This window comes from Ranitomeya imitator, chromosome 2 (genome assembly GCF_032444005.1).
Source record: "Ranitomeya imitator isolate aRanImi1 chromosome 2, aRanImi1.pri, whole genome shotgun sequence".
Taxonomy (NCBI): Eukaryota; Metazoa; Chordata; class Amphibia; order Anura; family Dendrobatidae; genus Ranitomeya; species Ranitomeya imitator.
This window is the reverse complement of record NC_091283.1, coordinates 124486796-124514611: the sequence shown is the minus strand read 5'-3', so window position 1 is coordinate 124514611 and position 27816 is coordinate 124486796. Positions and strand designations below refer to the sequence as shown.

Below are 27816 nucleotides of genomic sequence, written 5' to 3'. Positions count from 1 at the left end.
CTCCTGTGGTCATGAATGGTACTTCGGCTGGTTCTATCCATGGACTTCCTCTGGTGGGTGTTTCTGAGTTTCCTTCCACAGGTGACAAGGTTAATTCGTTAGCTGGCTGCTCTATTTAACTCCACTTAGATCTTTGCTCCATGCCACCTGTCAATGTTCCAGTACTGGTCTAGTTCACTCCTGGATCGTTCTTGTGACCTGTCTTCCCAGCAGAAGCTAAGTGCCTGCTTGTTTTTCTCTGGTTTGCTATTTTTCTGTCCAGCTTGCTATTTTGATTGTGGTCTTGCTTGCTGGAAGCTCTGGGACGCAGAGGGAGCGCCTCTGCACCGTGAGTCGGTGCGGAGGGTCTTTTTGCGTCCTCTGCGTGGTCTTTTTGCAGGTTTTTGTGCTGACCGCAAAGCTACCTTTCCTGTCCTCAGTCTGTTCAGTAAGTCGGGCCTCACTTTGCTAAATCTATTTCATCTCTGTGTTTGTATTTTCATCTTTGCTCACAGTCATTATATGTGGGGGGCTGCTGTTGTGAGTTCTGTTTTTGGGCTCCCTCTGGTGGTTACTGATGGTACTGGGTGACTTGTCTTTCCTGGGTCTCTGGGTTCCACCTGTTCCATCAGGATATGGGAGTTTCCTATTTAACCTGGCTTTGCTGGCATTTCCTCGCCGGTTATCAATGTATCCAGTGTGTCTTGTTACCTCTGCTACCTGCTCCTAGAATCTTCTGGTCAAGCTAAGTTTGGATTTTCCTGTTTTGGTGTTTTGCTTTATTTGGTTTTTAGTCCAGCCTGCAGATATGTGATTATTGCTGCTGGTTGCTCTAGTGGGCTGAAATTGCTCCTCATGTACCATGAGTTGGCACATGAGTTCAAGTAATTTCAGGATGGTTTTTTGAAGGGTTTTTCGCTGACCGCGCAGTTCACTTTTGTATCCTCTGCTATCTAGCTTTAGCGGGCCTCATTTTGCTGAAACTGTTTTCATACTGCGTATGTGCTTTCCTCTCATTTCACCGTCATTATATGTGGGGGGCTGCTATTTCTGTGGGGTATTTCTCTGGAGGCAAGAGAGGTCTGTGTTTCTTCTAATAGGGGAAGTTAGATCTTCGGCTGGAGCGAGACGTCTAGGATCATCGTAGGCACGTTCCCCGGCTACTTTTATTTGTGTGTTAGGTTCAGGGTCGCGGTCAGCTCAGGTTCCATCGCCCTAGAGCTTGTTTGTATCTGTGCTTGTCCTTTAGGTATCCCCTGCCATTGGGATCATGACAGTATAACCGGCCCACAAAGTGTTAATTGTATTGGCTGAAGTAGGAGGATAAGTAGTCTGAGGAAGTTTTTTTTTTTTTTTTTTTTTTTTTTTCCCCTCAGAGTTTGGCTTCCAGCCTGAATAACCTTGCCGCTAAGGTTCAAAATATACAGGATTTTGTTGTACATGCTCCTATGTCTGAACCTAGAATTCCTGTCCCAGAGTTTTTTTCTGGAGATAGATCTCGTTTTCTGAATTTTAGGAACAATTGCAAGTTGTTTCTTTCTTTGAAATCTCGCTCCTCTGGAGACCCTGCTCAGCAAGTAAAGATTATTATATCTTTCCTGAGGGGTGACCCTCAGGATTGGGCATTTGCATTGGCACCAGGGGATCCTGCGTTGCTTAATGCGGATGCGTTTTTTCTGGCATTGGGTTTGCTCTATGAGGAACCTAACCAAGAGATTCAGGCTGAAAAAGCTTTGTTGGCCCTCTCTCAGGGGCAAGATGAAGCAGAAATTTATTGTCAAAAATTTCGGAAGTGGTCGGTGCTTACTCAGTGGAATGAGTGCGCCCTGGCTGCAAGGTTCAGAGATGGCCTTTCTGAGGCCATTAAAGATGTTATGGTTGGGTTCCCTGCGCCTACTGGTCTGAATGAGTCTATGACTATGGCTATTCAGATTGATCGGCGTTTACGGGAGCGCAAACCTGTGCACCATTTGGCGGTGTCGTCTGAATCGTCACCTGAGATAATGCAATGTGATAAAATTCAGTCCAGAAGTGAACGGCAAAATTATAGGCGGAAAAAAAGGTTGTGCTTTTATTGTGGTGATTCAGCTCATGTTATATCAGCATGCTCTAAACGCACAAAAAAGGTTGATAAGTCTGTTGCCATTAGTACTTTACAGTCTAAGTTCATTCTGTCTGTGACTCTGATTTGTTCATTATCATCCATTTCCGTCGATGCCTATGTGGATTCAGGCGCTGCCCTGAGTCTTATGGATTGGTCATTTGCCAATCGCTGTGGGTTTAGTCTGGAGCCTCTGGAAGTCCCTATTCCTTTGAAGGGAATTGACTCTACACCTTTGGCTATGAATAAACCTCAGTACTGGACACAAGTGACCATGCGTATGACTCCTGTTCATCAGGAGGTGATTCGCTTCCTGGTACTGTATAATTTGCATGATGTCCTAGTGCTTGGTCTGCCATGGTTACAAACTCATAATCCAGTCCTTGACTGGAAATCGATGTCTGTGTTAAGCTGGGGTTGTCAGGGGGTTCATGATGATGCACCTCCGATTTCTATCGCTTCATCTACTCCTTCTGAGATTCCTGTGTTTTTGTCTGACTATCGGGATGTTTTTGAGGAGCCTAAGCTCAGTTCGCTTCCTCCTCACAGGGATTGCGATTGTGCTATAAATTTAATTCCAGGCAGTAAATTTCCTAAAGGTCGTTTGTTCAATCTGTCAGTGCCAGAGCATACTGCTATGCGGGATTATGTTAAGGAGTCCTTGGAAAAGGGACATATCCGTCCATCTTTGTCCCCTTTGGGAGCAGGTTTTTTTTTCCGTGGCCAAAAAAGATGGTTCCTTGAGGCCTTGTATAGATTATCGTCTTTTGAATAAGATTACCGTAAAATATCAGTATCCTTTGCCATTGTTGACTGATTTGTTTGCTCGCATTAAGGGGGCTAAATGGTTCACTAAGATTGATCTTCGGGGTGCGTATAATCTTATACGAATAAAGCAAGGTGATGAGTGGAAAACCGCATTTAATACGCCTGAGGGCCATTTTGAGTATTTGGTAATGCCTTTCGGACTTTCTAATGCTCCTTCAGTCTTCCAGTCCTTTATGCACGATATTTTCCGTGAATATCTGGATAAATTTATGATTGTGTATTTGGATGATATTTTGGTTTTTTCTGATGACTGGGAGTCTCATGTTCAGCAGGTCAGGAAGGTGTTTCAGGTCCTGCGGGCCAATTCCTTGTTTGTAAAAGGCTCAAAGTGTCTCTTTGGAGTCCAGAAGATTTCTTTCTTGGGGTATATTTTTTCCCCTTCTACTATTGAGATGGATCCCGTCAAGGTTCAGGCTATTTGTGACTGGACGCAGCCTACATCTCTTAAGAGTCTACAGAAGTTCTTGGGCTTTGCTAATTTCTATCGTCGTTTTATAACTAATTTTTCTAGTGTTGTTAAGCCTTTGACGGATTTGACTAAGAAGGGTGCTGATGTTGCTAATTGGTCTCCTGCGGCTGTGGAGGCCTTTCAGGAACTTAAGCGCCGGTTTTCTTCTGCTCCTGTGTTGCGTCAGCCAGATGTTTCGCTCCCTTTTCAGGTTGAGGTTGATGCTTCCGAGATTGGAGCGGGGGCAGTTTTGTCACAGAGAAGCTCCGATGGCTCAGTGATGAAGCCATGCGCGTTTTTTTCTAGAAAGTTTTCGCCGGCTGAGCGGAATTATGATGTTGGTAATCGGGAACTTTTGGCCATGAAGTGGGCATTTGAGGAGTGGCGTCATTGGCTAGAGGGTGCTAGACATCGTGTGGTGGTCTTGACTGATCACAAAAATTTGATTTACCTTGAGTCTGCCAGGCGTCTGAATCCTAGACAGGCTCGTTGGTCACTGTTTTTCTCTCGTTTCAATTTTGTGGTTTCATACCTGCCAGGTTCAAAGAATGTGAAGGCGGATGCTCTTTCTAGGAGTTTTGTGCCTGACTCCCTTGGAAATTCTGAGCCCTCTGGTATCCTTAGGGATGGGGTGATTTTGTCTGCTGTCTCCCCAGACTTGCGACGTGCTTTGCAGGAGTTTCAGGCGGGTAAACCTGATCGTTGTCCGCCTGAGAGACTGTTTGTTCCGGATAATTGGACCAGTAGAGTCATCTCCGAGGTCCATTCTTCTGCGTTGGCAGGTCATCCTGGAATATTTGGTACAAGAGACTTGGTGGCCAGGTCTTTTTGGTGGCCTTCCTTGTCGAGGGATGTGCGTTCTTTTGTGCAGTCTTGTGAGGTTTGTGCTCGGGCTAAGCCTTGCTGTTCTCGGGCCAGTGGATTGTTGTCACCTTTGCCTATCCCGAAGAGGCCTTGGACGCACATTTCCATGGACTTTATTTCGGATCTCCCTGTCTCTCAAAAAATGTCCGTCATCTGGGTTGTGTGTGATCGCTTTTCTAAAATGGTTCATCTGGTACCCTTGCCTAAGTTACCTTCCTCCTCTGAGTTGGTCCCTCTGTTTTTTCAGAATGTGGTTCGTTTGCATGGGATTCCTGAGAACATCGTTTCTGACAGGGGATCCCAGTTTGTGTCTAGATTTTGGCGGACGTTCTGTGCTAAGATGGGCATTGATTTGTCCTTTTCGTCTGCATTCCATCCTCAGACGAATGGCCAGACTGAACGAACTAATCAGACCTTGGAAACTTATTTAAGGTGTTTTGTTTCTGCTGATCAGGATGACTGGGTTACCTTTTTGCCGCTTGCCGAGTTTGCCCTTAATAATCAGGCTAGTTCTGCTACCTTGGTTTCTCCTTTCTTTTGTAATTCGGGGTTTCATCCTCGTTTTTCCTCTGGTCAGGTGGAACCTTCTGATTGTCCTGGAGTGGACATGGTGGTGGATAGGTTGCATCGGATTTGGAGTCATGTGGTGGACAATTTGAAGTTGTCCCAGGAGAAGGCTCAGCAGTTTGCTAATCGCCGTCGCCGCGTGGGTCCTCGACTTCTTGTTGGGGACTTGGTGTGGTTGTCTTCTCGTTTTGTTCCTATGAAGGTCTCTTCTCCTAAGTTCAAGCCTCGGTTCATCGGTCCCTATAGGATCTTGGAAATTCTTAACCCTGTGTCGTTTCGTTTGGATCTCCCGGCATCGTTTGCTATTCATAATGTATTCCATCGGTCGTTGTTGCGGAAGTATGAGGTACCTGTTGTTCCTTCGCTTGAGCCTCCTGCTCCAGTGCTGGTGGAGGGAGAATTGGAGTATGTTGTGGAGAAGATCTTGGATTCTCGTGTTTCCAGACGGAAACTCCAGTATTTGGTCAAGTGGAAGGGTTATGGTCAGGAGGATAATTCTTGGGTGGTTGCCTCGGATGTTCATGCTGATGATTTGGTTCGCGCTTTTCATAGGGCTCATCCTGGTCGCCCTGGTGGTTCTCGTGAGGGTTCGGTGACCCCTCCTCAAGGGGGGGGTACTGTTGCGAGTTGTTTTTGGGCTCCCTCTGGTGGTTACTGATGGTACTGGGTGACTTGTCTTTCCTGGGTCTCTGGGTTCCACCTGTTCCATCAGGATATGGGAGTTTCCTATTTAACCTGGCTTTGCTGGCATTTCCTCGCCGGTTATCAATGTATCCAGTGTGTCTTGTTACCTCTGCTCCCTGCTCCTAGAATCTTCTGGTCAAGCTAAGTTTGGATTTTCCTGTTTTGGTGTTTTGCTTTATTTGGTTTTTAGTCCAGCCTGCAGATATGTGATTATTGCTGCTGGTTGCTCTGGTGGGCTGAAATTGCTCCTCATGTACCACGAGTTGGCACATGAGTTCAAGTAATTTCAGGATGGTTTTTTGAAGGGTTTTTCGCTGACCGCGCAGTTCACTTTTGTATCCTCTGCTATCTAGCTTTAGCGGGCCTCATTTTGCTGAAACTGTTTTCATACTGCGTATGTGCTTTCCTCTCATTTCACCGTCATTATATGTGGGGGGCTGCTATTTCTGTGGGGTATTTCTCTGGAGGCAAGAGAGGTCTGTGTTTCTTCTAATAGGGGAAGTTAGATCTTCGGCTGGAGCGAGACGTCTAGGATCATCGTAGGCACGTTCCCCGGCTACTTTTATTTGTGTGTTAGGTTCAGGGTCGCGGTCAGCTCAGGTTCCATCGCCCTAGAGCTTGTTTGTATCTGTGCTTGTCCTTTAGGTATCCCCTGCCATTGGGATCATGACAGGCTGCCTTTTCCTTTGGGGAATTTCTCTAAGGCAAGGTAGGCTTTATTTTTCTATCTTCAGGGCTAGCTAGTTCCTTAGGCTGTGCCGAGTTGCATAGGGAGCGTTAGGAGCTATCCACAGCTATTTCTAGTGTGTGTGATAGGATTAGGGATTGCGGTCAGCAGAGTTCCCACGTCCCAGAGCTCGTCCTATATTATCAGTAACTATCAGGTCTTTCCGTGTGCTCTTAACCACCAGGTCCATTATTGTCCTGACCACCAGGTCATAACAGGGGAGTGCTAGAGTCCATATAAACCGCCTCAAGTCACCAGTCATACGGGTCGTGTCCTATCCGATATGGGGGACAGAGAGAGCAAGAGAACACCTGTGAGGACCTTATTTGAAGTCATAGGCAGTAAGGGACTACAACACCACGGCGCTAGAGGAAGGCTTTGATTTCCACCTGGATAAGGTAACTCCTAACTTGCCTCCAAGCCGGCCGGACTTTGCCTGCCCTGTGATCTGGTGCCCTGGACTGTGACTGCTGAAGTCTTCAGTAAACCAAGGTAAAGAGACTGTAAACCTGTGCCCTCGTTCTTCACTGCACCATCTTCCATCTACACACCGGGAGCCCTGGGGATATATTTCACCTGTGGTAAGTTATACCATCTAGCTGCCATAACATCACCCCAGAGGACCCCTTAAAGCAGCGTCGGTCCACACTGACCAAATACCACAGGTGGCATCACGAACATAAACTTTATTCCCTTTAAAGACCTTCCCCGTTTTACATGAGCACCCTGGGTCACAGACCGGGTTGCGAATATGACATCCCCCTGTGAAACACCAGACCCGGTACAGAGTACCCCGCGGCCCGGGCGGGGCAACTCAGGTGCACTGATGCTGTTAGTGAAGATTATTTGGAGGCGCACTAAGTGAAAAGTAAAGGCCCATCAGTTCTCCGGGCGTCAATGGCGTGACCTTTTTCAAGTTTTTGCAATCTTACTTACAAATATGCCAAAATGTAAGAACTCATAATAAGCATGGTATTGCAGAGAAATATTTAAATTAGTCACTTTATATTAAAGGGAAACTGTCAGCAGGTTTTTGCTATTTAATCTAAGAACAGCATAATGTAGGGGAAGAGAGCCAGATTCCAGGTATGTGTCACTTGCTGGGCTGCATTGTAGCTCCAATACAATCAGCGTTTTATCAGCAGGAAATTATTACTGTAGGATTGGATTTCACATCCAAGACAGCGCAGCTAATATGTGTAATCCCGCCTCCACCACTGATTGGTAACTTGCTGACAGGGTACACAGGAAGCTGCCAATCAGTGTTGTGGGCGGGGTTATATACAGCTCAGGATTCTGACCACTGCTACATCTACAGCAGAGAAAACAGGGATTCTATCAAAACTACAGCAAGCAGCCCAGTAAGTCACACATCACTGGAATCAGGCTCTCTACACCCATGTTGTGCTGCTATCAAATTACATAAAACAGCAAAATAAGGCAGAGAGATGCTTATCTGCCTAGGCCTCAAAAAAATGCAGGATGCAGTGGACCCATGTGGTTAAGATAGAAAAAACACAGGTGCAGGTGTGTTTTTTCTATCTTAACCACATGGGTCCACTGCATCCTGATAGTGCATTTTTTTGAGGCCTAGGCAGGTAAGCATCTCTGCCTTATTTTGCGGTTTTTACTACTTTTTGGAGGATCTCTGAATCCTCTTTTTGTGCTCTTGCTATTTAGTATCAAATTACATAACAAAAACCTACTGACAGATTGCCTTTAACAGAGAAGTTTGGAACATTTATTGTAAAAATGGCTGCTCATGGAAGAGGATGTGATCAGGTCTGTCCATCAACCTCCTCCAATTGGAAAATGGCTTTCCCTGGTGCACGGTTTTGCAACTGTACAAGGCTGATAGGTCTGGTCACTTGCACCTCTATTATCTGTGGATAGGAGAGCTAGGCAGTCTGAAGGTGGAGAACCTGTAACCCCTTTAAAGTACGTTTAACAACACAACTCCATGATGACACCTATTGCAGTTTACAGCGATATCGCAGCATTGGGGATAGGGGAAAATACGTGTAAGTGGGTTAAGAGCTGGCTCAGGGAGAGGAAACAAAGGGTGTTTATTAATGGAGCACACTCGGACTGGGTAGCGGTTAGCAGTGGGGTACCAATGGGGTCAGTATTGGGCCCTCTTCTTTTTAACATTTATTAATGACCTTGTAGGGGACATACAGAGCAGAATTTCAATATTTGCAGATGACACTAAACTCTGCAGGGTAATCAATACAGAGGAGGACAATTTTATATTACAGGATGATTTATGTAAACTAGAAGCTTGGGCTGATGGCAAATGAGCTTTAATGGGGATAAATGTAAAGTCATGCACTTGGGCGGAGCAAATAAGATGTATAATTATGTGCTTAATTGTAAAACACTGGGTAAAACTGTCACTGAAAAAGACCTGGGTGTATGGGTGGATGACAAACTCACATTTAGTGTCCAGTGTCAGGCAGCTGCTGCAAAGGCAAATAAAATAATGGGATGCATTAAAAGAGGCATAGATGCACATGAGGAGAACATCAGTTTACCTCTATACAAGTCACTAGTTCGACCACACTTAGAATACTGTGCACAGTTCTGGTCTCCGATGTATAAGAAAGACATAGCTGAACTGGAGCGGGTGCAGAGAAGAGCGACCAAGGTTATTAGAGGACTGGGGGGTCTGCAATACCAGGATAGGTTATTACACTTGGGGCTATTTAGTTTGGAAAAACGAAGACTAAGATCTTATTTTAATGTATAAATATATGAGGGGACAGTACAGAGACCTTTCTGATGATCTTTTTAATCATAGACCTGAGACAGGGACAAGGGGGCATTCTCTACGTCTGGAGGAAAGAAGGTTTAAGCATAATAACAGACACGGGTTCTTTACTGTAAGAGCAGTGAGACTATGGAACTCTCTGCCGTATGATGTTGTAATGAGTGATTCATTACTTACATTTAAGAGGGGACTGGATGCCTTTCTTGAAAAGTATAATGTTGCAGGGTATATACACTAGATTCCTTGATAGGGCGTTGATCCAGGGAACTAGTCTGATTGCCGTATGTGGAGTCGGGAAGGAATTTTTTCCCCCCAATGTGGAGATTACTCTTTGCCACATGGGTTTTTTTTCCTTCCTCTGGATCAACATGTTAGGGCATGTTAGGTTAGGCTATGGGTTGAACTAGATGGACTTAAAGTCTTCCTCCAACCTTAATTACTATGTTTCTATGTTACTATGTATTTTACATATTAACTTTTCAATGACAATGATAGAAAATCAACAAGGCATGTAACTGTTTTCATTTGCGATCAATGTGCATATCATGACAGCACCTAATAATTCCTGCTGGTAAAATACCCAAATCCCTTGGAAGGTGTAACTACCAGGATTGCACACACTATCATTCTTGTAATGATTACGGATATTAATGGGACTTTCTCCCTTTGGAATAAATGATGTTGGATCATGGAGGGAAATGAAGCAAAGCTAACTTTAGTACAATACAACAAAACTTCACCGTGGGGATAATGTCACAAACAATTACGTTACTCTGACATTTAACTGGCAATTTGAATTTTGGTATGGATGAGAGAGTCGGAGCATTAGGAAATATTGAGATCCGATATAAAAGAATCACTAGACCCCCGTCTATGTTTGTGGTCTTGCACATTTAGGCACAGCTGTACTACACACCGGGGGTATAACAATCGCGGTCACAGAGGGTGCGACCGTTAACCTGTGGGAGGGGTCCCTGCACTGCAATACATGCTGCCGGCCAACCAGAGGCCAGCAGCTGATGTCGGAGTGCCCGTGACATCATGTGCTACCCATTGATGCACGCAGAAGTCAGCAGCCATCTCCACCGCTAGCTAGTGTAAGAAGCTCAATACTTTTTCCCTGTGTCATTTTTCTTTGGATGGGTTGTTACCGACATCTGGTGAGAATTTCATGTCAATAGCACATTTAGAAATAGATTTACTTAGAACATTGGTGACGTGTTCAATACTTATTTCACAGACTGTATACCATGATGGGCCCAGGATAAGGGACATTACAACATAATGGGAGAGGTGGTGGCAAAATGTGTGTCCTTATAGGATTTAGAACGATGGGCCCATACATCTGACCAACATGCGGGTGGCCGTAGGTCCAAACCTTGCACATAAGTCCATCGGACTCTTGTAACACCACTGCATGTCACATTTGTTATTACTCAATAGTGGGGGCATGTAATGTACCGTAGTGGAGGTCCGAGCTGCTGCTATGTGGCTCTAAGAGAAAAGAGGCACAATGCTCTTTGCTGTTGGGAATCCTACAAAGAGTCTCCACGTATCTCCAGTGCTACTGTACTGTTAGCAGACAAAAGGCAGGATAATTGGGCAAAGTGTTATGAAAAAAAGAAGAGGAGAAATAAATACCAGCCCCTTGGTTCTTGATGGTATGGCTTAGCACTATCATGGTGGCTCCCTCTGATCCATGCTGTGGGGTCAAGTCTACAAGTTCACTCTATCCTTTGCTTCTATTAGACAAATTACACTATCATTTTGGGTTTATACATTGGTTTATGCCTTACCTACTAGTGGCAATATTTTTCACACTTTTTGAACGCCATCAGTGTCTACAGTGTATATAAAAGTCTACATACCCTTCTTAAAATGCCAAGTTTGTCTTGTAAAAAAGGGGAAACATGCCAAGACATTTCAGAACTCATCCCACCTTTAATGACAGCCATAATCTGTACAATTCAACAAAGTATTAGTTTAAGGGTGTGACTATTTATGCCAACACAATATTTTAATTCTTTATTTTTCTTTTTGCATCCGAAAAGATTTTAGTTTACTTTTCAAATTAATTGTACAGATTATGGGTAAAAGTTCTGAAATGCTTCTTCTTGGTAAGACTTTTTTTCCCTATGACAACCTAGCATTTTAACAGGGGGGGGGGGGGTGTAGACTTGTCATTTTGGCTGAATTTTGTAAAATTACAGTGCCTTGCGAAAGTATTCGGCCCCCTGGAACTCTTCAACCTTTTCCAACATATCATGCTTCAAACATAAAGATACCAAGTGTAAATTTTTGGTGAAGAATCGACAACAAGTGGAACACAATTGTGAAGTTGATCAAAATTTATTGGTTAGTTTACATTTTTGTGGAAATTCAAAAACTGGAAAATGGGGCGTGCAATATTAACATTTGGTATCTTTATGCCTGAAGCATGATATGTGGGAAAAGGTTGAAAAGATCCAGGGGGCCGAATACTTTCACAAGGCACTGTATGTAATATGTATTTATGTTAGATAGAGATTTTTTTTTATTTATTTATTTTTGTAATATTTCATTGGACACTCTTGCTAGTGAGGATATACATAGCAAATTAGGAGTTTTGTCTTTTTGGCTGTTTCTTGTGCTCTGGACTGTCATAGCCAATCTTTAAGGCCAGTCTCACACGTCCAGATAATTCCGGTACCGGAAAAATCGGTACCGGAATTATCCGTGTCCGTGTGCTTACGTTGAACAACAGTGTGGCACACGTGCAGCAGCCGTGTGCCGCCCGTGTGCCGACTGAGGATCACACGGACCATGCGCCCCCCCCGCTGGCATTAAAATACTTACCCAGCTCCCTCGGCGCTTACATCCTCTTAGCGTCGCTGCTTGTCCTGTATGAGCGGTCACGTGGTGCTGCTTATTACAGTAATGAATGTGGCTCCACCCCTATGGGAGGTGGAACCGTATATTCATCACTGTTACAATACTGTTACAATAAGCCCTATCATAACCTACAAATTTTGAATTAAGCAATTAACTTAATTCAGCTAAATATCAATATGAACATATTTTATTAAAGTTCAGCATGTTAGTACAGCCTGCCACAGCGGTCTCACATGTAGCCCTTAGGAAAAATTATGGTAAGTGCACACCCCTGGTCAAGAGTATTATTCTTACCAATCAATCTAAAAATCTCTTGGAAAGAACAGCACTGAGTAAACATACTATATGACCCATGGACTATTGATCCAGGGAGCGTCCCCAGTATTGGCCAAATATATTCAGAGTCTCTTGGCCTTTCCACGGTGTTAAAATAATTATCCCTTCTTGCCATTTCCCTGCTATTAATCTTAACCACAAAGAAAACAGTGCGTCATATACAGGTTGCTGATATATTAACTCTTGGTCACGCAGGACATTTGTAGTCTACAACTTTACAGTAGATCTCAGTACAACCTTACAAAGCACTTAAATGACATTTACAGTATGTCATAATTTCCTTTATCCACAGCTTGAGTCTCATAATGGTGTAATGGAGAGAGGGTCCAGAAGACCGAGAATGTTGATGCACCCTTGTATCTTGACGTACAGGCCATCCGCTGCATGCCATAATTTGTATCACCGAAATACTGACCCAATCAGATTCCTCCTCCGAGCCTTCATCGTGCTGTTGCTTACCGCCATTACGGGCAGGTGGAGGGTGAGCAACAAACATCACTAACCAAGCAGAAAAGCTAGAGCTGTGTGACATTAGGTTCACAGGGTCATACTGCTAAATCAACACTAATGATTGTGGGTGGGAAATCCAACAGCTTTTCTGCTGTTAAGGCCCCTTCACATTAAGCGACGCTGCAGCGATACCGACAACGATCCGGATCGCTGCAGCGTCGCTGTTTGGTCGCTGGAGAGCTGTCACACAGACCGCTCTCCAGCGACCAACGATGCCGGTAACCAGGGTAAACATCGGGTAACTAAGCGCAGGGCCGCGCTTAGTAACCCGATGTTTACCCTGGTTACCATCCTAAAAGTAAAAAAACCAAACAGTACATACTTACCTAACGCTGTCTGTCCCCGACGCTCTGCTTCTCTGCACTCCTCCTGTACTGGCTGTGAGCACAGCGGCCGGAAAGCAGAGCGGTGACGTCACCGCTCTGCTTTCCGGCTGACTGACGCTCACAGCCAGTACAGGAGGAGTGCAGAGCACAGCGCTGGAGGACAGACAGCGTTAGGTAAGTATGTACTGTTTGTTTTTTTTACTTTTAGGATGGTAACCAGGGTAAACATTGGGTTACTAAGCGCGGCCCTGCGCTTAGTTACCCGATGTTTACCCTGGTTACCAGTGAAGACATCGCTAGATCGGTGTCACACACGGCGATCCAGCGATGTCAGCAGGAGTCCAGCGACGAAATAAAGTTCTGGACTTTCTTCAGCGACCAACGATCTCCCAGCAGGGGCCTGATCGTTGGTCGCTGTCACACATAACGATTTTATTAACGATATCGTTGCTACGTCACAAAAAGCAACGATATCGTTAACAATATCGTTATGTGTGAAGGTACCTTTAAACACTCATGGATTGCTCAAAAATGCCATCTCTTCCCATAAACAAGAATGAAGAGTGCCATGAAGATGAGCAGGCGACTGTCCACCACTACCCCGACCTTCAAGGCTAGAGTCACACTTGCTGTATTAAAAAATAAATAAATTAAAAAAAAAAAAAAAAAAACGGTCCGATTTTGACAGCCAAGAATCACACATTTGTGTTCCCGAACAGTGATCTGTATGCAATCCATTTGCAATGTGAGGATGCGATTTTCTCTCATCTAGTAACAGTGTCACATCCGTATGCAATGCGATTTTAACACAATATATAAATTATATATATCTCATAGAGAGGTAGACAGCAGAATAGCCGATAATTCATTTGTCGGCTTCTGTGAAATAATTGCAGAAAGCCAGTGACTGAGGGCAGATATTAATAGCCCAGAGAGGGACCATGGTTATTACCCCCCCTGGCTAAAAACATCTGCCCCCAGAAAACGCAGAAGAGGCGCATGTAAGATGCGCCAATTCTGGCACTTAGCCTCTCTATTCCCATAGCCCTGTAGCAGTGGCATATGGGGTAATAAGGGGTTAATGTCACCTTTGTATTGTATAGGTGTTGGGAGCTGCCCCATAGATTAACATTGGTCCGAGTGCTATGCGATTTTTTTTCTCGCATAGCACTCGTCCGTAGTCCTCTCTAGTGTGACTCCGGCCTATTAATAGGCCCTCTAAGACAAAAATGTGGATAAGAGCCCCAATTTTGTGCAAATATCCAGTAGTTACTCACATGTGAAGACTAGAGATAAGCAAATATTTCAATATTCGGTTTGGATTACGATAGCAGTTTTTGCAATATTCACCGAACATTGACTACAATGGTGTTCGGCTATGGGAGTACAGATCAATGAATATGTTCGTAAATGATCGTCAAACATAAATTCGGCACAAATATGGCAAATCCGGATTCGCGATCGTTTGTCGAACATATTCGCTCATCTCTAGTCAAGACATAGGACCCACTTTATCAAGACCGGGGTTTTTCACGCCCGTGTTGATGAGGAGACATGCTGGAGACAGATGCTACTAATTCATTAAGAGGGTCACACAAGTGGCATACACCTCTGTGTGCACCTCGCCACAAATCCTGCTCCTGCTGAAGTCAAATTTGTGGTGTAGTGATCGCCTTAGCTCGTCATGAATTTAATGAGCGGCGGTTGCGACACCCTGTCCTGCCCATTTTGGCGGAGCTGGGAGAAACTGGATTGAAGACGCCAGAAGTGACAAAATTTGAGAGCAGCTCTGAGTTGCGCTTAAAGTTTGTGACTAAAGTTTGAGACTTTTGAAAGCATTGTAAATGGTGCCGACTCCTTAGTCTAATGAGTATTATCAAAAAAGAAATTACAATCTGAAAAATCCAATGATGTAGGTGCCTGACCAGCCTAAACAGTGCCAAAGAGCTTTACATTATACAGTCCTGGGGTGCAGATATTCCCTTAGATATGGCTGTGTGTGCAGCTAAATCTGCAGTGTACAGTACATACCACATTAATGTCAGCGTGTATCAGCCTCAACTCTTCTACGTGCGCCATTTTCTCCTGAAGTAGAAGATCCATTTCTTGCTTATATTCCTTCAGGTGTCTCTCCTCAGACTCCAAAGACTCAAATTCTGCTTTGAGGCGAGCCTTTATCTTCTCCATCTGAAGAGTCTTGTTCCTAGAAAAATCAAGATTGCAAATATTCTACATCAAGTCTCAAAATAAGGATCATAGTAAAGATCAGTGGTAACACAGAGGAAGCTGTAGCCTTGGCTGATCCCCTACACTGTGCCGACACCTGCAATTAGACTAGTTCAGAGTGTGGCACACTTACAGCCCTGAGGCCGGGCACCTTCGTCATGCTATTAACCTGCAGATTAACTACGTTATCGGACCTGACAGGTTCTCTGTAAAGTCTACAGCAAAAGAAGATATCTATTCCGAAAAAGCAAAATAACCACTCACTGGCTCAGACTATGAGCCCTGGCAGCACTTAATGGGCCTCTGTCAGCACGGAATGACTGTTCAAACCAAGAACATGCGCTTGGTGCACCCTTCATGGGGCAACACATTTAAATGCACTTTGCCACCTGCTTGTTCTATCCTTTATCTTCACCCCCCCACACTTTGAATTGAAAGCTCTGGCTTTACGGAGCAAGAGAAGGGTGAAGACAGATGAAAAAACAAGCATATGAGAAGGCACACTTTAATGTTTGGCCACACATTGTCCCAGTGGCGACATCGACAGAAAAGGCTCCTGTGCAAGAACAATATTGTATCATACAATTATTAGGTTCTGTAGAAGGACGTAGATCTGGGGATTATGAAGGAATATAGGCTGAACTGGATGGACAAATGTCTTTTTTCGGCCTTACTAACTATGTTACTATGTATGTTACTATATATGGGCCCTTTGCAGCCCAAGAGCTCCTAAAAATGCAAAATTGCACATGCTTTAGAGGTAGAAATAGGTCCCCTTTCCAATTGGGCCCCTGTGCGATCACACAGGTTGCACCAATGATATGTCTGCCCCTGCATTGTCCCTTTAAATTGTAACTGCACTTGCAAGTGACTTATCAGAATAAGTTGTCAAGTGCAAGTACACGAGTATTAATATTATTTTTGGCCATTATAAGCAGAGCTGTGGAGTCAGTAAGCCAAACCTCTAACTCAAACTCCTCAATTTCCCTCACTTTTGACTCAAACTCCAACCCCACAGGACTGGTCACTACTGAGCATGTACATAAAGTGCAGCACAGATTCATCTCATCTATGACTCCACAGCACTGGTCACTACTGAGCATGTACATAAAGTGCAGCACAGATTCATCTCATCTATGACTCCACAGCACTGGTCACTACTGAGCATGTACATAAAGCGCAGCACAGATTCATCTAATCTACGACTCCACAGCACTGGTCACTACTGAGCATGTACATAAAGCGCAGCACAGATTCATCTCATCTACGATTCCACAGCACTGGTCACTACTGAGCATGTGCATGAAGTGCAGCATAGATTCATCTCATCTACGATTCCACAGCACTGGTCACTACTGAGCATGTGCATGAAGTGCAGCATAGATTCATCTCATCTACGACTCCACAGCACTGGTCACTACTGAGCATGGGCATTAAGTGCAGCACAGATTCATCTCAACTAAAAGTCCAGATCCTTAGATAAGCAACAGAACAAATATTTATAGGACATTTCATAACTTTCCCCAAATTATTATGAAAACATTTACAGTACATCCTGCATTGTACTACTGTTTATATATTTTAAGCGTCAGAGTCGGTCCATTTTATACAGACTCCGACTCCACCAAAATGGACACCGACTCCACAGTCCTGATTATAAACCTTGTATCCTACATTTCTAACAATTTTTCCCTCTACACTAGAAGCCTCAGGAATGTATCTCTGTGGGATCTTTTTTTTTTTATCTTCACCCTCCCTCCCTCTCGCATCTCTCCTGTTGAAGGCAGCAGATTTAATATGGACTCTCACTGCAGATTGACTTATGGACAGATTTGATCAGTTTCAGAGTGTCGGATCAGTGTCGGAGTCAAAAAAATGACTATGAAGTGGGGAAAAGAGAATATTTCTTAAATCATAAGGCTGCCGTCACACTAGCAGTATTTGGTCAGTATTTTACATCAGTATTTGTAGCCAAAACCAGGAGTGGAACAAATAGAGGAAAAGTATAATAGAAACATATGCACCACTTCTGCATTTATCACCCACTCCTGGTTTTGGCTGAGAAATACTGATGTAAAACACTGACCAAATACTGCTAGTGTGACGGCAGCCTAATACAAAGTTTTTTTATGCTTATTTAACTACAGAAAAAATGTACTGTAGTTACCGTACTATTTAAACAAATTGTTATGTGTATGGTAAGATCGGACCCATTATGGCATAGATCAGTCAAACATATTGGTACCATTAGAAATACGTACGCTACTCACCTGGTAGCAGTGTTTTTTCAGGAGCCATGACAGCACAACGAGAGAGGGGATCCGCCCTTCAGGGACAGGAAACCTCAGACATAAAAAGGGCAGCACCTCACTCCCCCGCAAGTTGGTTTACAGAGTATGAAAAGGACCTTCTAGGTTATTAGCACATAAACAATATTAATATATGGTACAATTCACCCAGTGAATAAACTTAGGAATTAACTAAGGGAAGTGTCGAACCCATAAAGCCAAGAGGGTAGGGAATATAAAGGTGCTGTCATGGCTCCTGAAAAAACACTGCTACCAGGTGAGTAGCGTACGTATTTATTCAGTCGCCATGACAGCACAACGAGAGACTTTCAGAGAAATGAAAAAAGTGACTAGGGAGGGATAACAGCCTCCAGCACCCTTCTCCCAAACGTGAGGTCGGAGGAGCCACCTAGATCTAATCTATAGTGTCTAAAAAAGGTGGATGGAGAAGACCATGTGGCCACCTTACAGATGTCCTCAATCGACACTTCTGCTCTCTCAGACCAGGATGTGGCTACCGCACGAGTGGAGTGGGCCTTTATACCTTCTGGAATTTCCACGCCACCTGCGGTATAAGCAAGAGATATCGCCTCCCTAATCCATCTGGCTAGCGTATTTTTTGATACCCTAAGCCCCTTCCTAACCCCCTGGTAGGATAAAAATAAGGAGTGATCTTTTTTCCAGGAGTCTGTTACTGAAATGTATTTGAGAAGACACCTTCGTACGTCCACACAATGAAATCTCTGTTCCTTATCGTTAGAGGGATTAGGACAAAATGAAGGTAGGACCACCTCCTGGGATCTATGAAATTTTGATGCAACCTTTGGAAGATAAAGAGGGTCAGGCCTCATCACCACTCCATCTTCTCTAAATTGCATGTATGGATGTTGTCTGGACAATGCCTGTAGATCACTAACCCTTCTCGCCGATGTGAGGGCAACTAAGAGGGCTGTTTTGACCGACAGGATCTTGATTGGGACAGAGTCAATGGGCTCGAACGGGGCTTGTGTTAGAGCTGAGAGCACGAAATTTAGGTCCCATGTGACTATTTTTTGTTTAATAACCGGCCTGGATCTGGTAACGGCTTTGAAAAATCTTGTTATCCAGTGATTACTGGCTAGGTTAGAATTATATAGCGCCCCTAGAGCCGAAACCTGAACTCTAAGGGTGCTGGTGGCTAAGCCTAATTCTAGGCCCTTTTGTAAAAATTCTAAGATCTGAGTAATATCAGGTCCTTGATCAATTCGTGCCCCTGAACTCGATAGGAACTTTCTCCAAACCCTAACAAATGTTTGTCGTGGAGGCTTTTCTACTTTTAAGCAGTGTATTTACAAGATTTTGAGAGAAACCTTTCAGAAGTGACCTCTCAAGTTCCACGCTGTCAGGTGCAAATTGGTTACACGTGGATGCAGGACTGGACCCTGGGAAAGGAGGTCTGGAATTTCTGGGAGGATCCATGGCTGGGAAATGGACATGCTTCTCAACCATGGGAACCAAGACCTTCTGGGCCAGAACGGAGCTATTAATATCACTCGGGCCCTGTCTTCCCGAATTTTCCTCAGAACTATAGGAATTAGATTCAGAGGGGGAAAAGCATAGGCGAGACTGAAGTTCCAGGAGATTAACAGAGCGTCGACTGCATACGGGTTGTCCTTCGGATTTAGGGAACAGAATTGATGAAGTTTCTTGTTTCCTCGACTGGCAAACAGATCTATCTCTGGACATCCCCACAAACGTACGATCTGATTGAAGACAGACGGTTTTAGAGACCAGTCCCCTTGTTTGAGCTCGTTGCGGCTTAAATAATCGGCCATGGTATTTAGTTTTCCCTTTATATGAAGGGCCGTAAGGGAGAGTAGGTGATTTTCGGCCATCTGAAAAATACGATTTGTGACGTTCATTAATGACCTAGACCGTGTACCTCCCTGGTGGTTCACATAAGCAACGGTCACCTGGTTGTCAGAGAGTAGTCTAACATGTCTACCCTGCAGATGTACAAGGAATCCATTCAAGGCGCGTTCTACCGCCAACAATTCCTTTAAATTGGAAGACGTATCCCGCTCCGACTGGGACCACAGACCCTGAATGCAATCATCTTCCCAGTGTGCCCCCCAACCCGTGGGGCTAGCATCAGTTGTTATTACTCGTGTTATTTGATTTGTCCAAGGTACCCCTCTACGTAGATTCGGAATGTGCGTCCACCAAATTAGTGAATCAGTGGCCTCTACAGATAGGGAAAATTTTTTATCAAGGTTAGCGCCCAGCCGACGAAAATTATGTAGAACATCCCATTGCAGAGACCTGGAGTGAAACTGTGCCCACAGCACCGCCGGAAAACAAGAAGTAAGAGAACCCAAAAGTGACATAGCACTTCTTAAGGAGACTACGGGATTATTAATTGCTCTGGAGGCCAGCCGATGAATAGTATCAACTTTTGAGTCTGGCAGGCGACATTCCTGCTGACTCGAATCCACAATAAGACCCAAAAACTGCTGTGATGTTGAGGGCTGAAGACGCGATTTTTTGAGATTGATAATCCATCCTAAGTTATGTAATGCTGCCATCACTTTCTCTAACTGCTCTTTACAGTGTAATTCTGAACGCCCAACGATCAACAAATCATCCAGGTAGGGAATTATTAGTATGTTTTGCTCCTGAAGGTGTGCCATAACCTCTACCATAATCTTAGTGAAAACCCGGGGTGCGACTGCAACACCAAAGGGGAGTGCCCGATATTGAAAGTGTTCTATTGTGCCGGCCAGAGAAACCGCCACCCTGAGAAAGCGCTGATGATTTACATGTATTGGGACATGGTAATAGGCGTCTTTCAGATCTAAGACAACCATGAAGCAATTGTGAAAAAGAAGCTTTATTGCCGTTTTCACAGATTCCATTTTAAAGGATGGGACCAGCAGGAATACATTCAGGCCTTTCAGATTAATGATGGTATGATATGACCCATCTGGCTTCTTTACCAGAAATAAAGGGGAGTAAAACCCCGTACCTTGTTCTTCCGTAGGTACTTTAACAAGAACCCCCTTTTTTTGGAGATCTTGAACCTCTGACTCCAACGCCAACTGTTCTGCAGGAGAAGAACGGATAGGAGTTAATTTAAATTTGTTCTGAGGGATATGTTGGAACTGGAACTTTAATCCCTCTTTAATGATACTGAGTATCCATGGACTATTGGTGATATTCGACCAGGCTGGGTAGAAGGCTAAAAGCCTACCGCCCACCTGGGCCGCCAGTCATTGAGGCTTTTTAGAGTCTCTAGAAGAGTTAAACATATAACCTCTACCTCTTCTTCTGTAAGAGTTATATCTGGTCGATTCTCTATTTGAATCTCTGTCCGATCTTCGGCGATACGGCCCTCCTCTGTTGTAGTCCCGCCTATAGAATGGTCTTGTCAAAAGAGGGAATCGTTTCTTGCTGTCACCCGCCTTTTCTAGAAGCTCATCCAGCACTGGGCCAAACAAATGAAAACCCTCACAGGGGATACTACATAGTTTCGATCTGGCCTGTAAGTCTCCTGGCCAGCATTTTATCCAAAGAGCTCTACGGGCTGCATTAGACAAGGCTGAGGACCTTGCGGCCAGCCTAACGGAATCGGCTGACGCATCCGAAAGGAAGGCTGCTGCATCCTGAATCATGGACATAGATGATAGGATTTCGTTCCTAGGAACCTTATCCTTGAGCTGGTCTTCCAGATGGCCCTGCCATATCATCAACGATCGGGCAGTGCAGGTGGCCACAATTGCCGGCCTCAGGGATCCTGCTGACGTTTCCCAAGCTCCTTTAAGGAATACCTCAGCTTTCCTATTAAGCGGGTCCTTCAGGTTTCCCAAATCCTCAAATGGGAGAGAAGTCTTCTTACATGCTTTGGCCACCGCCGCATCTAGTTTCGGGACCTTGTCCCACGAGGAAGAAGCTTCTTCCTCAAAGGGATACCTTCTTTTGAATGCTGGTGGGAGAGACCCCTTCCTTTCGGGTTTCTTCCATTCTTTTGTAATCAGTGACTTAATTTTATCAACTACAGGAAAAAAACCTTCGGGATTTGCGATCTATGCCTTTAAACATTATGTCCTGGATGGAACATTCCGTCTGGGTCTCCTCAATGCCCATAGTGTTGTTGACGGCCTTGACTAAGTGGTTAATCCTATCCAGTGATAGACAGGCTCGGCTAGATTCCATGTCCTCTGATGATGATGATGGACGAGAATCCGAGCTCACACCACCTGTGTCTGAATCTACATCTGAGGCTGGGGATAATATCTCCTTCCTCTTTCTGGAAACCGTCTTCTGAGACCTCATGGAATCTCTGACCTCCTGTCTAACCAAATCCCTAAGAGTAGACGTAAGGTCAGGGGCCTCATCCTCAATTAAACGTTGTATGCAGATGCTGCACAACTTCTTTTTATGTCCATCTGGAAGTGGCTCCGTACAGATGGCACACTCCCTATGCTTGGATTTGGACACAGATTTCCTCCCCTAATAAGGAGAGAGGGAATACAAGGAGGGACAGCTATCAGAAAGCGAACTTTCACGAAGCTCACTTACCCATCCCTGCAGCGAATGGTACCGTGATCGGGGGGTCCTTCTTAGCCGGGGATTCCTTTCGGCCTGAGGACTTGGTTGATTTCTGAGCAGCTTTAGCTCCACCAGCGCGACTACTGCCACTAGAACGCCGCTGGGAGCTTCTCAAAGGCTGCTCAAGTGGTTGCTGCTGCTCACCGCACAGCTGCGGTGTTCCCTCCAGAGACTCCATACCGGAAAAGGTGGACAGGAACACGCTGAGGCCTCAGTGCACCGCTTAAATTCCTCCCCCTGGGTACCAACCCCGGATGGGGGTCAGCAGGGAAATCACTTGATCCACTGGCCGGTACTGCACCGATAGGGTCTTTCGCTAGCCGCCTGCTTTGAGCGCCGGACATCCCGAGGCCAATTTCCTCCCCAGACGCTGGGAGCCGCCACTAGCCGGAAGAGGGCGCCACTGTGCATGCGCGGCCGCGTCATCGCCCCGCGCCGCTCGCCGCGTCATCCGGACACGCCTCCTTCCGGACGCAGCTGCGGCGCTGAGAGCAGACGCGCCGGACAAGGATGGCAACACTCCTCCGCCACCGTCGACCCCAGCGCAGGCGACGGACAGACCCCGGAGACCCCAGCAGAAGCGGCACCATGGAGACACCCCAGGTAAAAAGCAGCCCCCATAGAAGTCAGCCCCTACTGTCTAGGGCCGCTTCCTCCTGCTGACACCTACACAAACAGTACCCCTGCCGTGTGGTGCTTCCATCAACCTGACCTAGGTCGAGGTAGGGGGACCCCGCTACCTGCATCGGCCTGTCAGGAGTGGGATAACTTCCTTTCTTCGACCCTCTTCACAGGGCCTGTCTGAAGAGGTTCCACTGTCAGGGACAGGAAACCAACTGGCGGGGGAGTGAGGTGCCGCCCTTTTTATGTCTGAGGTTTCCTGTCCCTGAAGGGCGGATCCCCTCTCTCGTTGTGCTGTCATGGCGACTGAATAAAGCTTAGTTTAACCCATAATTATCAATTTTCATCTTGAAAGCCCCTAAATTAATTTGTGCAACCGTAAGCATTCACAAACACCAGTATGTAAAAATGAAGAGGAGACCTGGGCAAAGTGTGGGCCATATCCAGCCCTTTGGCTGCTGGACAGACAAAGTGATGGACACAGCACACTGCCGCCCTCCAGCATCAACATTCTTGAATGTAGATACCGTTGAATACAATGGTGGAACGGGGACCCATCAGCTCCCTGTGCCACCAATCAGCCTGCCCGAGTCTCCGCGTAGCGGGAGCGATGACATCACTAGACGGAGCTTGCTGCGCAGAGTCTCAGTCCACACTCTGCAGAGACCAGAGCAGACCATCAGGGGAAATAGTTTGTTTTGTTGTTTTTTTTTTTATTTATAAAAGGAAGAAAAATATATTGTTTTTGCATTGTACCTTATACAGTGCGTTGCTTAAAATAAACCCTTTAAAAAAAAAAAAAAAACAATAAGGTTTTGATTAGCTGCTACAGGTAAGAATACATCTACTATATAATTGTCTAAGGGTCACTTCCGTCTTTCTGTCTGTCCTTCTGTCTGTCACGGATATTCATTGGTCGCGGCCTCTGTCTGTCATGGAAATCCAAGTCGCTGATTGATCGCGGCAAAACAGCCACGACCAACCAGTGACGGGCACAGTCCATACCCCCCTCCAGTCAGCGCTCACACAGGGTTAATGGCAGCGTTAACCGACCGCACTATGCCGCGGTGCAACGCACTCGGTTAACGCTGCTATTAACCCTGTGTGACCAACGTTTTACTATTGATGCTGCCTATGCGGCATCAATAGTAAAAAGATCTAATGTTAAAAAAAAAAATAAATAAATAAAATCGTTATATACTCACCGTCCGTCGGCCCCTCGGATCCACAACAGGCCTTTCCCGCTCGCGACGCTCCGGTAACCGGTCCATGCTGTGATCTCGCGAGATAATGACGTAGCGGTCTTGCAAGACCGCTACGTCATCTCGCGAGACCGCAATGCACTCTTGAGACCGGAGCACGCGAGGAGCGTCGGTAACCGCTTCGCTTGGATCCGGAGACTCCGGAAGGTGAATATATAACTATTTTTTATTTAAAAAAAATAAAAAATTAAACAGGGATATGATGCCCACATTGCTATATACTACGTGGGCTGTGCTATATACTACATGGGCTGTGCTATATACTACGTGGGCTGTGCTATATACTACGTGGGCTGTGCTATATACTACATAGCTGGGCAATATACTACGTGGCTGGGCAATATACTACGTGGCTGGGCAATATACTACGTGGCTGGGCAATATACTACGTGGCTGGGCAATATACTACATGGACATGCATATTCTAGAATACCCGATGCGTTCGAATCGGGCCTCCAACTAGTGTTACAATAATACTTAACAAGTATTAGCATGTAGTTGGCATACTGAATTCTGCTCAATATTAAGTGATACAAATTTGTAATATTATTATTATTATTTTTATTATTAACGATAAGCAAAATGACTTTCAGCCTGTTGGTTCGGCCCTCCGCAGCAGGTCACAGCTTCTCATGTGACCCCTTGGGAACATTACTTTTCCACCCCAGACGGACAGCATGAATGTTATTTTGTCAATTAACAAACCTGATACTTGCATCATGACACAACGCTAAAGTAATTCTACCCCATGGGGTTACTGCGAACGTCAGAACGTGTACTGAATATCAATAATATAACCGTGCAGGGGTGTAACTATAATAGGTACAGGGGTTGCAATCGCACCCGGGCCCTGGAGTCTAGGGGGCCCTAAAGTCCCTTTGGCCTAAAGAAAAAGACTATTGCTATTAAAGATTTAAAATATTTGGGGGCGCTGTTGGAGCTTTCGCATCAGGGCCCATGAGTTTCAAGTTACGCCACTGTAACGTGCATACAGCTGTGCAAACATGCCTGCCCCAAGAATAGGCCACACAGAGTACAGAATGGATATAGGAGCTCTAAATATAGTGCAGAGTTCAGAAGCTAGACGGCCCGCCAAAGAGGAACGTCATTCCTAGTAGGGGTATTAAATCCAGGGCACTTTAGCATATTAATGGGAGCCTGCCATCAGAAAAAGGCTATTAACCTGCAGATGTGGGATTAATCTGCAGTTTATAATGTTAGCAACCTGCCTGGGGTCCGCACTTAGCTGAACGCTGCAGGGAGAAAATTAACTTTATTTTCCCCTGCAGAGTTGTGGTTTCGGTCACCACTCGGAGTATACACTGTGTTCCAAATTATTATGCAAATTATATTTTTATCGGATTTTCCTAAATGGTCGGTGCAAATGACAGTCAGTCTAATAAAAGTCATCACCCGTTAGATTATACATCGAATTTTATTGAAGAAACCTCCCAATTATAACAGTATAATTTCCAAAATAAATAAAAACTCAAAATGCACTGTTCCAAATTATTAGGCACAGTAGAATTTCTATACATTTGATAGTGAATGCTCATTTGTTGAATTTGCAGCATTAGGAGGTCACTGAACAAAACAGCTATTAACTCCAAAACCTCCTAACAGGCCAAGTTACATGTTAACATAGGACCCCTTCTTTGATATCACCTTCACAATTCTTGCATCCATTGAACTTGAGTTTTTGGAGAGTTTCTGCTTGTATTTCTTTGCATGAAGTCAGAATAGCCTCCCAGAGCTGCTGTTTTGATGTGAATGGCCTCCCACCCTCATAGATCTTTTGCTTGATGATACTCCAAAGGTTCTCTGTACGGTCGAGGCCAGGGGAAGATGGTGGCCACACCATGAGGTTATCTCCTTTTATGCCCATAGCAGCCAATGACTCCGAGGTTTTCTTTGCAGTATGAGATGGGGCATTGTCATTCATGAAGATGATTTTGCTCCTGACGGCACGTTTCTGCTTTTTAGACCATGGAAGAAAGTTGTCAGTCAGAAACTCTAAATACTTTGCAGAGGTCATTTTCACACCTTCAGGAACCTTAAAGCTTCCTACCAGCTGTTTCCCCATGATTCTGGCCCAAAACATGACTCCTCCACCTCCTTGCTGACGTCGCAGCCTTGTTGGGACATTGTGGCCTCCACCAACCATCCACTACTCCATCCAGGGTTGCTTGACACTCATCAGTAAACAAGACTATTTGGAAATTAGTTTTCATGTATGTCTGGGCCCACTTTAACCATTTCTGCTTGTGAACACTGTTTAAGGGTGGCTGAATATTAGGTTTATGCACCACAGCAAGCCTTTGAAGGATCCTACACCTTGAGGTTCGAGGGACTCCAGAGGCACCAGCAGCTTCAAATAACTGTTTTCTGCTTTGTAATGGTATTTTGGCAGCTGCTCTCTTAATCTCATGAATTTGTCTGGCAGAAACCTTCCTCATTATGCCTTTATCTGCATGAACTCTGTGCTCTGTTTCAGTCACAAATCTCTTCACAGTATGATGACCACTCTTAAGTTTTCGTGGAATATCTAATGTTTTCATACCTTGTCCAAGGCATTGCACTATTTAATGCTTTTCAGCCGCAGAGAGATCCTTTTTAGTTCCAATGTTACTTGAAACCTGTGGCCTGCTTAATAATGTGGAACATAATTTTTAAGTAGATTTCCTTTAATTAGAATCACCTGGAAAACTAATTATCACGTGTTTAAGATTGATTTCAGTGAACCATTGAGCCCTGAGACACAATAGCATCCATGGGTTTATTTGAAAAACAAAACAATTAAATCTTTATGACACTTAAATCCAAGTTGCATAATAATTTGGAACACAGTGTAAGGAGCAGCGGGTGTAACCACCCCTCCAACACTGACAGCTAGCCCCCATGGAGAAGGAGTGTCAGTCAGTGCTGATGGGTGGCCCGGCCAGCCAGGAGACCCCTATGCCTGTCATCACAATCCTACTGTAATTGACTGCTATGTATAGCGTAGGCGATCGGACTATTAAATACAATAAATAAAAAAAAAAAAGTTGAACTCATCGCCCATCAAAACGTATAATAAATTAATCCAATGGGTAAACGATGCGTAACGAAATGGAAAAAAAACAAAAACGCCGGAATTAATGTTTTTTGGTCGCTGCAACATTGCAGTAAGAGGCGATCATATCATCGTATCTACCCCAATATGGCATCAGTAAAATCGTCAGCTCAGGGCGCAGAAAAATAAGCCCCCAGATACTGCAAAATTACAGCGCTATGGGTCTCAGAATATGGTGACAAAAGTGAATTGATTTAAGAAAAAAAAGGAAAAAAAAAACAAAAAACAACTACACACGTTTGATATTTGTGTACTCGGACTGACCTGGGGAATCATATTGCCAGGTCAGTTTTACCATATTTTGAACATGGTAAAAAAAAAAAAGTTGCGGAATTATACTTTTTCTGCAATCTCATCGCACTTGGAATTTTTTCCCATTTGCCAGTACAATATGTGGCAGAATAAATGATGTAATTCAAAAGTGCAACTCGTCCTGCAAGAAAAACAAGCCGCTATAGGGCTGGAAAACTAGAAGTGGTCAGTACAGAGTACGGTGTACCTACACTTTGATACCTTAGTAGCTTCCTTTGCACACGTCACTTTAAATACCTGTCTTTTATTGTTTTTATTTTCGTGTATCTGCTTGTTTTCTTTATTGCTACCACAATTCCAGACATGTCTTTACCCAAGTTTTTTTTACTTTCATAAGATCATCTTTATTATTGACCATTTTTCTAGTTTCTTCATTGCTTTTATATTTTTAGTTAAG

At 44.6% G+C, this 27816-nt stretch overlaps 1 protein-coding gene across 1 annotated transcript in view; it reads right to left on the bottom strand.

Annotated features, from left to right (window-relative positions):
- The window catches only part of ZC4H2 (zinc finger C4H2-type containing), a 73779-nt gene that overhangs the window by 39156 nt on the left and 6807 nt on the right, over nt 1-27816 (bottom strand). The window contains exon 2 of the mRNA XM_069747201.1: nt 15043-15214. Coding sequence (XP_069603302.1) covers nt 15043-15214 — 172 coding nt within the window. The remainder of the gene's footprint in view (nt 1-15042; nt 15215-27816) is intronic.